This window comes from Acomys minous (assembly GCF_964271855.1).
Source record: "Acomys minous genome assembly, chromosome: 15".
Lineage (NCBI taxonomy): Eukaryota > Metazoa > Chordata > Mammalia > Rodentia > Muridae > Acomys > Acomys minous.
Window position 1 is genome coordinate 97756380 of NC_140497.1, and position 17466 is coordinate 97773845.

Genomic DNA, 17466 nt, shown 5'->3' on the forward strand with positions numbered 1-17466 from the left:
CGCTGTGAGTTCGAGGCCAGCCTGGTCTACAAAGCAAGTCCAGGACAGCCAAGGTTACACAGAGAAACCCTGTCTCAAAAAACAAACAAACAAACAAAAAACAAAAAAAACCAAAAAAAAAAACAAAAAAAAGAAAAAAAAGAAAAGACAATGAGTGTGTGTCCTCTAAGCTCCCTCAAAGCTTTCTTAGGGGTTGGAACAGAATCTGGGATCAGTGTTTCTATTTACTCAGACACTTGATCTAAGAATAAACAATTAAAGTGTATTATTTTTTAAATCATATTTACTAACTTTTTTTTGGTTTTTTTTGAGACAGGGTTACTCTGTGTAGCCTTGGCTGTCCTGGACTCGCCTTGTAGACCAGGCTGGCCTCGAACTCACAGCGATCTGCCTGCCTCTGCCTCCCGAGTGCTGGGATGAAAGGCGTGCGCCACCACGCCCAGCCTACTTTTTTTAAAGGAAGTTTTATTTTATGTGTATGAGTGTTTTGCCTGCATGTATGTAAGTACACCATATGCACACAGTGCCTGCAGAGGTCACAGGATAGTGTCAGATCTCCTGGGCCTGTCGTTGCCATTCTGAGCTGCTATGTGGATGCTGAGAACTGAACCTGGGTCCTCTTAACTGCAGAACTGTGATTACAGGTATGTGCTGTTTCTTCATTTTTACTTCAAGACATTTGAGGCTACCACCAAAATATGACAGTTTAATGCCACGATCTATTTATTACATGTTCTAAATTTACTCTTACTCTCTGTGTGTGTGTGTGTGTGTGCGTGTGTGCGTGTGTGCGTGCGTGCGTGCGTGCGTGCGTGCGTGTGTGTGTGGGGGTGGGGGGAGAGTGACAGACAGACAGACAGAAACAGAGACACATGAGTGCTTATAATATGGAGGGTACTGGATAAGGTCAGGTTTCTTGCTCTATCACTCCTTTGGGTCTGTTTCTTTTTCTTTTGTCTTTTGAGGCAGGGTTTCTCTGTATAGCTTTGACTGTCCTGGACTTGCTTTGTACACCTGGCTGGCCTCAAACTTAGAGATCAGCCTGCCTCTGTTTCCCAAAGTGCTAGGATTACAGGCATGTGCCACCACACCTGGCTCTGTTGAGTCTCTTACTGAACCTGGGAGCAGGCTGATGACCATCACATCCCAGTGATCTTCCTGTTTCTACCCTGAGATTTCAGGTGTATGTGACTTCGTGCCTGGCTTACTATGAGGGTGCTAAGGATTTGAACTCAGGCCTTCATGCTTGCCCAGTAAATGGACTTATCCCACTGGGTTATCTTCTCAGCCCCGCCCCCCCCCACATAGTTATGTTTATTTATGAGCTATGGAAGAGAATATAATCATGTTCTAATAAGCTCTTTTTGCTTTTTGAGACAGGGTTTCTCTGTGTAGCCTTGCCTGACCTGGACTCACTTTGTAGACTAGGCTGGTTTCAAACTCACAGTGATCCACCTGCCTCTAAGTGCTGGGATTAAAGGCATGCACCACCATGCGCAGCATAACCATATATTTTTAAAGTTAACTAAATTCCCATTTGTTTTAATTTGAAATTTTACCTCTAACTGTTCATCCTCCAAAAGGCATATAATCAGCCACCTGATGTCTTTAACTGCATCTTCATTGTTCAGGAAAATAAAGAGGTTGTAAAATACCATGGTCTGGAGGTAGGTCAGCACTGAATATCTTGCATGCCAAGAACTGCTTCTTGCTGTCTGTGAATAAGAAATGAGTATATAATAGAACTGACAAGAAAATGACAATGACATTACATATAAGTAATAACAATATTTGAATTTGATTCTACTTTCAAAGTATAGTTGCAATTAAGCATAGAGAAGCATACTCAAGTTGCCAAAGCAGTTTTTCAGAATGTCTGTATGTTCAGTACTGGGAATGTAAGAAACTGATAGAACTCAAAATACTCTCAGGGGAGAGAAGTATTCATAATTAAGACAACTGACTCCTCCAACTACCACATATTACTTTATTTTACTTTCAATAGTAGTAGGTAGGGCTTGAGAAACAAACAAAAAGTATAAACTACTAGTGTCAGGTATGGATTCCATCTCAGGAGTGGGACTTATATGCCATCAAAAATTCGTGCCACTGTTACACCCAGTGTATCTTGAAAGCAAGTCAACATTACATGTTTCAGGGTTTGTAGTTGGGTTATATTGATAATTACTTTTTTCCTCTGGTAGCATGCAGAATACATTCCAGTATCATGAACACTAGTCAGTAGGGTTGAAGTTTCTAGTTAAGAACCAGATCTATTTCTCAACATTTGCTGAGAGGAGTGGTGTCTTTAGCAAGTGGCCCTTCCCATCAGATTGTGGTGATGAGACAACAGCTTTGGGCAGAGCTTATCAAGACTTAGGGGAGACGTCTCTGAAACCACTTTGGCCAACAACTTGACAAGCTGTAGCTCATTCTTGGCACTGCAGATTTTAACTGGTTGCATGTCTAGTTGGGGGACTGTTTCCTCCATCATATGGTGATTCCATTTAAATAAATACATATATGCAGATATTTTAGAAAGCTATAGTAGTCAGTGTCCATACGGCTTTTCAAGGAGCCTTTGGTTGTTTCTTCCCATATTCCCTCTTTACTTTGCCCCCTTGTGCCAGAAGTAAGTGTCAGAAGTATTTGGCCAACACAAATGGATTTCATGTTTTTTGGGTAGGCTTGTTTTTCATTTTCATTTAGTATTTCTTATGATTGTTATAATTTTTGGTTTGTGAGGGAGGGATGTGAAGTGGCAGTGAGAGATATGGGAGGAGTTGGGCGAGGGTAATAAAAAATGAAGTATATAAAAAACAATAAATGGTTAGACACGATGGACACAAGGACAAGAAGCAGAGAAGTGAAGGATTAAAGAGGCTTCTTGAGATCAGTTGGAAAACAGTTCCAACTTTTTGAGGAAACTGAAGGGTGGAAAAATTAAATGAGTTTCTGGAAGTCATACAAGTGAGTAATGCAACAAAATTTGAACTGAGGTCTGTCTGCCTCCAAACCCAAGATCAGCAGAGTAAACAGAAGAGCAAATAGATACAAAAGGAGAAACCAATACAGTTTGTGTAGATAGACAACTATTGCTCCCCTACTGGTGCGCCTTACAGAAACAACTCTCAGCCTCCCTGCCCTCTGACCCCACAGAAAGAACTATACTTTCTACTGGTTTCTATCTAATTCCTAAAGGAATAACAGTCGCTTTCAGATTGATTCTACAGTCATCATATAATTGCTTGTTTGTCTTTCACTTGAGAACAAAGTAGAAATAAGAAGCTGTAGTCAATCAGCATTGTTTTCAAGCAAATTCTACTCAACAATTAAATAAAAATAGAACTACTAAATCCCATGGCTCTAAAATATCATTTAAAACTGTTAGAAAATATTTTTCAGTGAAAACTCCAAGAATATTTTTATATATTGTGTATGACCAGCTCTGTTGTGTACTGCAATGCAGTCACAGTAATTGAACCTGGTCTATCAGAGACCAGGAAGGAAAATGGCAAAAGAGAATGATAGCACAGTTCCTCATCAACATTTTAATAATTATCTCGTGAACTTGCTCAAATTCAAAGAAGTTGGTGACAAACCAGGTAAAAATGAGCCCTGGTCTTTGTTGTTGTTGTTGTTGGTTTTTTTTTTTTGTTTTTTTTTTTTTTTGCTTTTGGTCAACATATATAAGAAAACTTGAAACAAAAATCAGAGGCCAGGTATGATACCACACATTTATTCTTCTTTTTTTTTTAGTTTTTATTTTTTTTGATACCACACATTTAATCCCCATACTTGGGAGGCAGAAGCAGGTGGATGTTTGAGAATTACAGGCCAGCCTGCTCTACCTAATAATTCTGACCAGTTAGGGATATATACTAAGACTCTATTCTCAAGAGAGGAAGAGAAAAACAAACAAAACAAAACCAAACCCACACAGCTCAGGTATTGTGTATTCACAGTTCATTGTGAAATTCTCAGAATAGGGCTGGAGAAATAGCTCAGTGGTTAAGAGCACTGTCTGCTCTTCCAGAAGTCCTGAGTTCAATTCCCAGCAACCACATGGTAGTTCATAACCATCTATGATGAAATCTGGTGCCCTCTTCTGGTGTGCAGGTGTACATGCAGGCAGAATACTGTGTACATAATAAATACATAAACTTAAATTCTCAGAATAACATAACAATGCTAGACAGAGGATGTAAATATTGTAGCCATATTCTTACTTGGTTTAGCACCTGAAGTATCAAAGGCACTTGATGAGGGTAGAGCAGCCCCTGAGACATTAGTGACAAACAAAGCTTTGCATCTCTTTTCAGTTCATCATAGCTATTGTCATTTTCCACTGGGGCTATCTAGAGAACAAAACAAAACAAATGGTTGTCACCAGTAAGTACAGACATCCTAAATGACAGAAATCCCAGCACCCAGGAGAGTAAGGTAGGAAAATGGCAAGCTTGAGGCCAGCTAGAGCTATAAAATCAATCTGAGGCCAATCATGACTATAGAGACACTCTCAAAAATAAAAACTTAAAACAACTTCTATGAAAAATTGCAAACATACATGTAAATACAATGAGCGCCTTATAATCCAATCACTTCTCACACAGATAATCTTGTTTCATTTTTGCTTCCTACTGTCCCCTTTTATCTTCTAAATTTTCTGAAGCAAAACCCATAAGTATTTCATTGCTATTTTAATAAAAATATATATAACAATGTATATATAATATATATGACATTATCATATACAAAACATCATTACACTTACAATATAAAGTACTCGACAGTAGCTATTATAAAACCCTAGTACTCAGGAGGCAATGGTGGGTAGACCTCTGTGAGCTTGAGGAAAGCCAGTCTACACACTGAGTTCCAGGCCAACCAGGGGTACATGATGAGACCCTGCATAAAAAAAGGAGGGGGAGCAAAACAACCACAAAAACTCCATAGTGCTCAAACTCTCTCCATGGTATCACTGGCACATTGTTACAGCAACTTTTCTGGAATCACTCAACATCATAATAATACTATGATGCTGTGTTTCAAAATCTCTGAAAATTCCTTGTTACCTGATTTTTTCACATGTGGAAGAAGAAACTGAGGTCTTGTTTAGTAATTTCCTCGGCAATGGTCTCTCCTGATTGTGTTTTGGTTTCAGTAAATCCTGTACTCTAGTCATTGGATGTAGGTTTCATTTTACTGACATGTGATATTGGGTACAGCATAAAAATTATGTGCTTCCTTCACTGTATTTTTTGTTGTTGTTTGTTTGTTTTTCAAGACAGGGTCTCTCTGTGTAGCCTTGGCTGTCCTGGACTCGCTTTGTAGAGCAGGCTGGCCTCTAACTCACAGATATCCACCTGCCTCTGCCTCCTGAGTGCTGGGATTAAAGGTGCGCACACCACCACCTGGCCTCTCTTAATGACTGTCAATCCAGAGATCCTAGTCCAAGAGAGGCAAAGAATAAGAGCTAGCTCAATGTAACCTTGGATTTGGGAATATGGATCTTGAAGAGATCTAAGGGAGAAAATGCCATGGAGTGGAACCCTATTATTCTGTAATCTTTCTATATATCCTTGAACTTATGGCTCCTACTCAGCTTTTCAGTTTTTACTTTGTTCTGTAAACCACCTAGATATTTTCTGGTGATCTGGCTAATTTACCTGCTTTTGCTTTACCAGTCAGTAGACTTTTTTTTTTTTCCCTATTCTTTTTTTTTTCTCCTTTATTAATTTATTCTTGTTACATCTCAATGGTTATCCCATCCCTTGTATCCTCCCATTCTTCCCTCCCTCCCATTTTCCCCTTATTCCCCTCCCCTATGACTGTTCCTGAGGGGGATTACCTCCCCCTGTATATGTTCATAGGGTATCAAGTCTCTTCTTGGTAACCTGCTGTCCTTCCTCTGAGTGCCACCAGGTCTCCCCCTCCAGGGGACATGGTCAAAGGTAAGGCACCAGAGTATGTGAGAAAGTAATATCCCACTCTCCACTCTACTGTGGAGAGTGTTAGTCAGTAGACTTCTAGTGCTTGAAATTAAAGAACTGCAATCAAGGCCGGGCGTGGTGGCACACATCTTTAATCTCAGTACTTGGGAGGCAAAGGCAGGGAGATCTCTGAGTTTGAGGCCAGCCTGGTCTACAGAGTGAGTTCCAGGACAGCTGTGGGTACACAGAGAAACCCTGTCTTGAAAAAACAAAACAAAACAAAAACAAACAAACAAACAAAAAACACACACACACACCAAAGACCAAAACCTGCCCCCCCCAACCTGTAATTAAATGGAAGCTAGGGTGGAGTTCCCAGCTCCCACATAACAGCTCACAACCGTCTGTAGCTCTAGTCCCAGGGGATTATTCACACTCTAATGAACTTTTGAAGGCATCAAGCGTACATGTTGTACACTTACATATAGGCAGACAAAACACTCATACAACATAAATATTTTTTAAAAATTAAAAAAAATGGAAGAGTACCAGAACTCTGTATAATATTCTTAGCAAATATCTTTCCTTATTTATTTATTTTTAATAAGGGTTTTTTCAAGACAGGGTTTTTCTGTGTAGCCTTGGCTGCCCTAGACTCACTTTGTAGACCAGGCTGGCCTCAAACTCACAGTGATCCGCCTGCCTCTGCCTCCTGAGTGCTGGGACTAAAGGTGTGCGCCATCATGTCTGGCTCTTTCCTTATCTTGAATGATATGGGTTACTATAAAAGCAGATTAGAAAAACATCAGAATAGAAAAAGTAAGCAAACTTTCGGATTTTTGAGACAGGAAACCACTCTGCAGACCAAGCTTCTCTTGAATTTGATCCTCCCATCTTACTCTCCCAAATGCTGGAAACTAGAGGCATGTACCACATACCTAGCTTTAAGAATTTCGTGATTTTATGTGCATGCACACCACAGTAAGCACGTGCAGGTCAGAGGACAACTTACAGACATCCATTCTCTCCTTCCACCATGTGGGTCCTAAGAATTAATCTCAGGTTGTTAAATTTGACAGTAGGCACCTTTATCGCTGAGACATTATGACAGCTCTAGGATAACCCTTTAAATAAAAGCACTAATATGCTATATTTGGTAATTTATTTAAAACCAAAACACAACCTACAAGTGTAAAGTACATGTTATATAGATGTTTATATTGTGAATGAGTAAGACCATGGTGAGATGGGCAAGAGCTCTGCCAATGGTTATACCCCCACACGACCATTTTTAGTGCTCACCATAGGCCTGATACAGTCCCTGAACACTATGCCCAGGGAGGCAACATTTTCACAATCCAAAAAGTCGGTGATTTAGTCTATTTAATCTGAACTAACAGCAATGTGAGGAGTGAAAAATTCAGATGAAATGACTTTCACATTACTGAGTTTGAACACAAAACTCAATTTTAAGAATGAAAAACATGTAATATTAAGCCACATAATCTTTAGCATATCCTTACGGAGTAGCAGATACTACTATTAATTTGCACAGGAGGAAAAGAAGTTCTGAGGGGCCAGAGTATTTGCCCACGATTACATGGTCAGCTCACCAGCAATCGTGCCAATACTGAGTCCAAGCAGCCTGGCTCCTATTCCTGCCTCTTACTGTCTACCTCATAATGTCTGTAATTAAATCAAAGCTACTGTACAGTAAATGGTTTATTAAATGACAATACCTACTTAAGGAATAATACAGATAAGATGATAAACTACAATATTAAAATCTCCTATATTCTCTAAAGTCAAACTGGCTAATGCATAATGAAACAATGCTTGATCTGCAAAACTTTAGTGTATAGCTGGGTGTGGTGGCTCATGTCAGTGATCTCAGTATTTAGAAGGCAGAGGTAGGAGGATCAGTAGTTCAAGGTCATTTTCTTCTACATAGCAAGTCTGAAGCTAGCCTGGGCTACACAGACCTTTCGTTTTTCTGTCATGTTCTCATTGTGGTGGTTTGAATAGAAATGGCCCCCACAGCTTATCTATTTGAATGATTGGTCATCAGGAAGTAGCACTACTTAAGTAGGGAGGTGTGGCCTTCTTGGGGCAGATAGGTATTTTTGGAGGAAATGTGTCACTGGGGGTTAGGTTTTGAGATCTCAGAAGCATAAGCCAGGCTCCTTCCTGCTGCCTGCAGATCAAGATGTAGACCTCTCAGCTGCCATGATCCCTATTATGAGGATAATGGACTAACTTTATGAAGCTAAAGACATGCCCCAATTAAAGGCTGATTATAAGAGCTGCCATAATCATGGTGTCTCTTCTCAGCAATATGTCATTGACTAAGACAATAGTTTTACAATATATCAATGTTAATAGTAATTATTTTATATAATATATGTATACATATTTTCAATGTTAACTACTACCACCTAAGACTTTTCCTGTGATAATCTATCTTGAAATGTAATCAAAATTCAACCAGTTATAGAACGATAGAAAATATCTTTCCTTCTCTTGAATGATGTGGCCTGGACTAAGAGCAGATTAGGAAAGTATCAGAACAGAAAAAATAAGCAAACTTGTACATTGTTGAAACAGGAATTTACTCTGTAGCTCAAACACATCACCTAATAGATGAGGTTTATGACTTTTCTTTGGAAGGCCAGAGGAAATGTATTCTTCATTTCAACTTACAGTCTTACCTTAAAGAACAAAGGCAGAAGCTGAAGCTGCTCTTTGACTGCTGTAGAAAAAGATCTTCCTGCACTTGCCATAAGCCATTTCAATACTGTTTGGAAATAAACACACAGAATCACCCAAGCTATTAAATAAGGGACACGATGAGTGATGTAACCTATTAAATTAGGGACAGCTCTTTAATATTTAATATAGCTATGATATTTTAACTCAGAATAATTCATTAGCACTATAACAGTAGTGGCTATCAAGTAATTGAGGGTACTAGGGGAAGAAAAAAAAACCTACAAGTTATTAGTAGCCTACCAAATACTTTTAATACATTTCAAACTAGCCAAGAATTATGAGGCAGCTAAAATAATTAGAGTAGTTTATAGTTAAAAATCCTTAATTTTTTTTTAAGTTAATAAAAAGGATATCCAAAACTAGGCATTGTGGTGCACACCTGTAACCCAGCACTCTGCAGGCAAAGACAGGTGGATGGATCTTTGTAAGTTCGAGGCCAGCTTGGTCTCAGACAGCTAAGGCTATACAGTGAAGCCTTGTCTCAAAACAAAACAAAACAAAACAAAACAAAAAACTGGACACCCCGAGTAGGCAAAATATCTTGAAGACTCACATTTGATTTCGAAACTTACTACAAATCCACAGAATTAACAATATGGCAGTGACATAAAGGCATACACATGAACCAACAGAAAAACAACAAAATGCAGATAAGCCCTCAAAATGTGTGCTGATCAAGCGCACCAAAGCAATTAAATATAAAACAGTTTTCAAGAAACAGTGCTAGAAAAAGCAAATGTCCACATTCTAAACAATAAAGCTAGATTCTTCTTTGGTTTTTTGAGACAGGATTTCTCTGTGTAGCCTTGGCTGTCCTAGACTCACTTTGTAAACCAGGCTGGCCTCGAACTCACAGCGAACTGCCTGCCTCTGCTTCCCAAATGCTAAGATTAAAGGCGTGCGCCATCATGTCCAGCCCAAGCTGTATTTTTAACTTTATAGTACATACTGAAACTAACTCTCGGTAAACTAAGGACCAAAAAATGAGCCCAATGTGTATTTTAGAAAGATTAAAAAAAAAAAAAAAAACCAACAACCAAAAAACACCCAGGCAGGAGAGCAAATGCCTTAAGTCCTGGCCCTGAGGAGGCAGAGGCAGGACCAAAAGATTAAGATCATCTCTCAAAAACTCAAACCATCCAAACCAAGAAATAATAATAACAAAACCAATTTTTGGAAGAACGAAGAAGATATATACATGAATAAGATTAAATATTTATAAATCATCTACCTAATAATGTGATAATAGCAAGAACATATAAATAACTCAAAATAAATAAAATATATGATTTTTTTTTTTTTAAAAATGGAGAAATATCCAGGCATGGTGACATACTTAGGAGACAGAGATAGAAGGATCTTTTTGAGTTTAAAGCCAGCCTGGTCAACATACTTAATTCTAGGACAACCAGGACCACATAGAGAAACACTGTTTTGTTTGTTTGTTTTTGTTGTAGTCAAATAGCCAATTACACATATTTAAAAAGAAAATGGTAGCCAGGCAGTGGTGGTGCGTGCCTTTAATCCCAGCACTCGGGAGGCAGAGGCAGGGGGATCCCTGTAAGTTCGAGGCCAGCCTGGTCTACAATGCGAGTCCAGCACTGCACAGAGAAACCCTGTCTCGAAAAACCAAACAAACAAACAAAAAAAGAAAATGGTAAACATCATTTGTCATCAGACAAATACAAATCAAAACTACAACTTTTCAAACCTGCTGACATAATGTTTTTGTGAACTGTGTACAGTTTACCCTTGCTTATTCAAATGCTGACCTCTCTATCCCACCGTCTGGTTTCAATCCGGACATTGCATTGTGATGCTTATTCTAAGTATCTCCTGTCTCAAGTTTGTGTAAACATGTCACCATTTGGTCACTATTTTGCCAGTATATGCCAATCAGACAGTGCTGAGCAAGACAGAGAACATGGTGAAATATCTTGGTAAAATGAGGAGAAAGAGCAGGAGAAGAGAAGGGCTGCACCTGGAGAGGACAGGAAACACCAGGAGAAATGAACCGGACCTCGGAGATGAGTAAAAAAGCAAGTATAATGTGGGAAATAGGAACAGGAGGAGGCTATACTAGCTTGAATTATTCAGTATTGTGCTCTAGGCTAATTAAATGTATACTAGTGTGGTTACTTGGGTATAAACACTAAAATTTTATTGAAAGTATAAATCAGTATTAAATATTAATAATCATTCAGCAAAACCCATTACGATAAGTGGGGGAAGGCGGGGGAGGGCATACATAAAAGTGTAGAGTAGACAAGAATATGAGACAGCATTTGGTGACTAGACTGTAAAGCAAAGGGCCACTAAGAAAAACAACTACACAGTACAGCAACTCTACTTTTAGACATTTACACAAAAATTAAAAGCAAGAACCCTAATAAAATAATTAGTACATTAAAGGTCATATCGGGCATAGTAGTAGTACAAGCCTTTAAATGCAGCACTTCAGAGACGGAGGCAGGTAAACCTAGCCTGGTCTACAAGCCAAGCTCCAGGCCAGCCAGAGCCACATAGTGTCACCCTGTCTCAAAAAACAACACAAAATTAATTATTAGAATGGGAATTTTTCTTAATAGTCAGGTGGTAAAAATTCAAGTGTCAAGCAACAGATGGATAAATAAAGAAAATGCAAGCTGGGCTCCGTGATGCACACCTGTAATCCCAGCACTGGGGTTAGGGGCAGCAGAGGCCAGCTTGGTCTGCAAATTGAGTCTAGGACTGCCAAAGCTACACAGAGAAACCCTGCGGGGGTGGGGGAGTGGAGACAATGTAGAGCTGGGTGCAGTGGCACACACCTGTAATCCCAGTACTCAGGAGGCAGAGGCAGGTGGATTTCTGTGAGTTAGAGGCCAGCCTGGTCTAAAAAGTGAGTCTAGGCCAGCCAAGACTTTAAGGTTTCAGAAGCCCAATTCAAACCCAGTGGTTCACTCTCTTCCTGCTGCCTGCAGATCCAGATGTAGAACTCTTCTTCTCCAGCACCATGTCTGCCTTCATACCACCATGCTTTACCAGAATGATAATGGATGAAATCTCTGAACCTGTAAAGCCTGCCCTAATTAAATGTTTTCTTTTATAAGAGTTCTTATAGTCAAGGTATCTCTTTACAGCAGTAAAAGCCTTAACTAAAACAATGAATCAATCATAAAATACTTTGCCTAGTGAAATATGTCAGAGATTAAAACAAAACAAAACAAAAAACAATACAATGCAATTTGACTGAGGTGATCCACCTAGAATACACAAATTTTAGAGACAGAAATGTAAATTGGTGGCTATTAAGGCAAAACACAGGTGAAGGAAAATGGAAGAGTTACTGTGAAATGAGTGCAGACTTTCAGCTTGCAATGAAGTGAAGAGAATTCTGGAGGTGAGTGAATGTGGACTTAGAGCCTTTGAACTGCACACCCCAAACTGTTAACATTGCCTGTCGTGGTAGTGCATGCCTTCAATCCCAGCAAGTAATAGCAAGAACACATAAACAACCACAACTGAGAAAAAAAAAATCAGCAAGATACCATATTTTTTTTTATGGAGAAAAAATTCAGGCATGGTGGTACAAATGAAAAGCAGAGATCGGAGGATCTCCGTGAGTTCAAGACCAGCCTGGTTTACACAGTGAGTTCTGGGATAGCCACAGCTACACGGAAAAACACCATCTCAAAAACCAACTAGCCAACCAAAAACCAAACCCAAACCCAACCCAAACCAACCAAACAAAAAACCCAAACCAAAAAAGGTTAAAATCAGAAAACATATATACTGTTTTACCATTAAAAAAGCGTGTGCGAGTGGTGGGTTGTGTGTAGGGAACCACCCAACTGAACTAAATAGCTCCATTTTCAAGTGACTTTCTAGCAATTTTTAAGACTCACTGGTTTTTAAGAGTTTAATGCCCTGAGTTCGTTCATCTTCTTCACCAATGCCATTTTCTTCCATAACATGGTTCTGAATTTCTTCATCCACATCTGTGAGGGGTTTTAGTCTCTCTAGAACTCGAGCAGTAAACTCAGGGATACAAGGAGACGTTGTTGGAGCAGTATTTGGCAAAGAAACATCTATCATGAATATGTAGGTCAGCACACTGTTAAATGAAACGCACAAGAGTAGGCAGTCTGTCATGAGAATTAGGACTGAGGTTCAAGAGTTACAGCTCAACCAAAGCAAATTTCCACAAGCTAATTTCCAGAGGAGGCCGTGGGTTGCCGCCAGTGTAAGATACGCTGTGCAATTCTGAGGCTCACACCTATCATACAGTGGCTGCTCACTTCTGGCTTCTGAGTACACTGCTTCCTAACTTATATTCAATGTCTTGCTTTTTAGAATATAATAGTGAATAAAACATGAGGCCGACAACACTGCACTCACTGGGAAAATGACCATAGGTATGTATTGCTAAATATTAAAACTTAATACAATGACTCAAGAGCTACTCCAAACCAAAGAGAAAAGTCATACACATACCTCCCTATTCTTTCTCTGACATTTTTGTAAACCTGGGTGAGTTTGGGTTCCAAGTACTTCAGAAGTCTGTGTAATAGCTCAGGGACTCTCCATTCTTGCTGGGCAAGGCCACCTTGTAGCACATAGAGTCGGCTACAATTAAAGGACAGAAGTAGTGTGTTAGACACTGTTTTTCCATGTTGAAAGACTAAACAATCGCTGTATTACATGTCGCTCTTTTCCTGCTTTCTCTTAGAATCACCACAAATAGCATCGTCTCACTAAGTAAATCATCCATGATGCAAAATAGCTCCTGCTATTTGAACACTGCCTTCCATATCCTTTTTTCTATATTTTTACCACCGTTTTATGTTTACGACATTTAAAAAATTAATCTATTTTTAGTAGTAAAGTTAGGGTACATGCACACCACAGCATGAGAGTGGAGGTCAGAAAACCAATTTCAAGAGTCTGTTTTCTTCCTCAACCATGAGGGTTCTAGAAATCACACTCAGGTCCTCAGGCTTGATATAAGTACCATCATCAGCCCAGCCATCTTACTGACCCATCATATGCCTTCTTTTGTATGTATGTGGGTGTGTGCCAGTCTATGAATGTGTGCTTTTACTATGTGGATCCCAGGGATTGAACATAAGTTGTCAGGCTTGTAGGTAAACATCTATATTCATTGAGACATCTCATAGGTACCTGACTTAATGTTTTGAGAATAATAATTCAAGTGTTCTCACTAATGAACATTTTAATGAGGGTTTCCTTTAATACCTACACAACCACACAACCACAAACATGCACGCACACGAGCATCTGCCCAGTAAACTTCTTTTATGTCTGTCTTGTTTCTGTGCTGATACAGGGTATATGTAAGCAAGCACTCAAGCAATAAGACCAGCGCTTCTTCTTTGTATGTTTGGTAACAAAAGAAAACAAAAGTCTGATCATGACAAAGAAGTCAGTGTATAACCTCAAAAGCTGAGGCAGCACAGAAGGTGGGGTGACTTATGTTGGAGCTGGTACATTGCTTACAAATGATAACTAAGCACCACAGCCCCCAAAGGAAATTCATCATTTAATTTAGCACTTGGATAATTCAATTCCTTTCTTTCTTTTGCTTTGGTTTTGTTCTGAGTCTTGTTCATGCTGGATAATTCTGGTTCGCCTGGAATTTAGTATATAGCCCAGGCTGCCTCAAACTCATAGTCATCTTCCCTAACCTCCTCACTGAAGAAATTACAGGTGTGCACCACCATGCCTAGTAGTTCATCTCCATTTATGCATTAGTTAATACAAGATCTTTAATATAAAATCTTTGATGTTAGCTGTACAGGTTTTCTTTTTATTTACCATGCATCTACAAAGGACCCCCCTTCACCACTTAATGGTGACTCCAAGAGCAGCTCAAAAAGCCAATGAAGCTTCCGGGGATCTCTGCTTTCCTGTGTTGAAGATATAAAGTAATAATTAGGCAAAAAACATAACTCTATAGCTTAACCATACCCAGTTATATTACAAGTAAGTAGGCAAGAAGCAAGCCAAACGACAACTGGGGAGTCAAATACAAGTTTAATTATCATTACTTGTACCAACAGTAAGAAAACTTAGCAAAATGGACAACTTAAATAGAAGCACACAAGCAATAGCATACTTGGTATTAACAATGCATATAACTATTATATGGCTTTTACTATGTGTATACACAAAAATCATGAATGAACTGTCAGGATTCAAAGGGAGCAGAGCGTCGGATACATTTTGAAAGCATGCTTACACAGGATGTGGCTATACACGTTCCCCAGTCATTGTATGTCTCCACTGTCATGTTGGACAGTGCTGTTCTCAGCAGCGGGCATAGGAGCTCCCAAAGCTTCTCTACCTTCTCAAAGTAAAACACAGAAAAGTTAGTGGCATGCACCACTCTGAAAATAGCTCCTTCTAGAAATACAAACAAATAGGACAGGCTCTCATAAACCATCCAAGTAAGGAATCTTATGTTATAATTCATATAATATAGTACATAAGTTATATATAGTTCAATCTCTTTCTCAGAATATCATTCAGAAAGGAGGGGAAACTTTACATGGTTCCTTATAAAATCTTTCCCACACAGATAAGTTCTTAAAAAATATGTATGTATGTATGTATGTATGTATGTATGTATGTATGTATTCCGGAGGCAAAGGCGGGCGGATCTCTGTGAGTTCAAGGCTAGCCTGGTCTACAAAGTCATTCCAGGACAGCCAGAGCTGTTACAAAGAGAAACCCTGTCTTGAGAAACAAAAACAAACAAAACAAAACCAAAAAATATAGTTCTCACACTGGGCAAAAAGAAAACTTGACAATTTTCAAGCGTATTTAGTTAAGTACTGGACATGAGTAAGAAGCAGAGGTGTTCCAATATGAAACAGGAATTCCTTTTAGGTGAGATCTTCAATTCAAATTGTGACAATCAAGGACTAAACATGGTTGTGGCTTCAAAAGTTAAATGAGGACACAATCACCTGTGATCTTGAAAAGACAGACTTTTTGATTAATCTGAAGGGGAAACTGAGGCCTTCCATTTCTAACAACCTCACACATAATGACCGTATTGCATAGCCATGTACTTTGTTTTTTGTTTTTTGAGACAGGGTTTCTCTGTGCAGCCTTGGCTGTCCTGGACTCACTTTGTAGACCAGGCTGGCCTCAAACTCACTGCCTCCTGAGTACTTTGGTTTTAAAATGACAAATAGGTAGGTAGTATTTGGGATAAAAAGTACTAGACACATTTTTTTAAATGTGTTTGGGAAAAAGCTAATTCAATAGTAGCTCCACTGACAGGGTGACAAGGATGTATGTGTTGTGTATAAATTTCCATTTTGAGAGAAACAAGTTTTCTGGGTTTTGTTTTTTCTTAAAATTTTAATTGTTGGAGTTGGAGAGATGGCTCAGTGGTTATGTACACTGTTTGCTCTTCCAGAGCCACATGGTGGCTCATAGCATCTATACTGGGATCCGATGTCCTCTTCTGGCATGCAAGTATACATGCAGACAGAGCACTCATATACAAAATAAATAAATCTTTTAAAAAGTATTTGTAAGGTCAGTGTGGTAGAACACACTTTTAACCGTTGAGCCATCCCTCCCACTCAGTAGAGCACACTTTTAATCCCAGCACTTAGAGGAGGCAGAGGCAAGCAGAACTCTGTGACTCCAAGGCCAGCCTGGTGTACCAGGACAACCAGAACTACATAATATGACCTTGTCTCCAAAATAAATACATAAATAAAACCAAACCAACAAAAAAAATATTTAATACTGTGTGTGGGTACATGGGAGCACATCACCCACAAAGGCCAGAAGAGTAGGGCACTGGGTCCCATACAGCAGCAGGTGCAAGCAGATGTGAGTTGCTGTAAACTGAACTACTAAGCCATCTTTTCAGCTTCCTCCAGTTTTTGTTTGTTTGTTTTTTAAGTTAAATCTGATATATTTAGACTCCCTTCCAAGCACTGAATGTTACCTATAGATCATGAACTGCTGCTTTCTTCTCTAGTGTCCCTGATATCCCTGGCTAGCCTCACACTTGCTGTCTCTGAGCCTCTGATTTTCTTGCTTTCCATCTCCAGAATGCTGGGATTTTAGGCCCATGTCACCAAGTATTAGGATTCAACAGAGGGCTTTGTGCATGCTAAATAAACACTCTACCAACTAACTTACATAACCAGGCCCCATTTTGGCACATTTTATGGAGTTGAATGTGCCATATTTCAGGAAGCAATATTATAAACATGATGTGGATGGCTGCTTTTCTTCCTTTCCTTCAGACAAGGTTCCATGCAGCCCAGGCTGTCCCCTAACCCTGAGATCCTCCTACCACTGCCTCCCAAGACCTGCTGTCATGTGTGAGCGCTGGATAAATAGTTAACAAAACCCTAAAGCAAATAAATAAAACCTTCCACAGATTGATGACATCACCTTCTCAAATGTCCAGTGCTTAGAACCTCTAATTAAACCAGCTATAATTTCTGCAACACATCTCTGGGTACTTTCATGCGAATCTGCAACCAAACGTTCTAAATGGGGCTTCAGAACAGGTAGAAAGGCATCATCAAAATTTCTAAATATACCCTATAAAAAAAGACAACATTAATTCAGTATTATCTTGATAATAATTAAGTTTGCAATTATTGTTTACATTATTCTCTCCATTAGAATTTAACTTCTTTAATAACATCAGTTATAATGGAATATTTCAATTTCATATTAAAATGTTTTTTGTTTCTAGTGCTAATCACACCAATAATTTAAAAAGTTG

The 17466-nt window shown here is 39.1% G+C and overlaps 1 protein-coding gene across 4 annotated transcripts in view; it reads right to left on the reverse strand.

Moving 5' to 3' along the window:
• PSME4 (proteasome activator subunit 4) overlaps positions 1-17466 on the reverse strand; it is a 108835-nt gene that overhangs the window by 10425 nt on the left and 80944 nt on the right. For all 4 annotated transcript variants that reach the window (XM_084760719.1, XM_084760720.1, XM_084760721.1 and 1 more), the window contains 8 exons: positions 17127-17279; positions 14941-15045; positions 14517-14608; positions 13176-13307; positions 12587-12795; positions 8642-8727; positions 4230-4358; positions 1560-1715 (listed from right to left, as the gene is read on the reverse strand). In XM_084760719.1, coding sequence (XP_084616845.1) covers positions 1560-1715; positions 4230-4358; positions 8642-8727; positions 12587-12795; positions 13176-13307; positions 14517-14608; positions 14941-15045; positions 17127-17279 — 1062 coding nt within the window. The remainder of the gene's footprint in view (positions 1-1559; positions 1716-4229; positions 4359-8641; positions 8728-12586; positions 12796-13175; positions 13308-14516; positions 14609-14940; positions 15046-17126; positions 17280-17466) is intronic.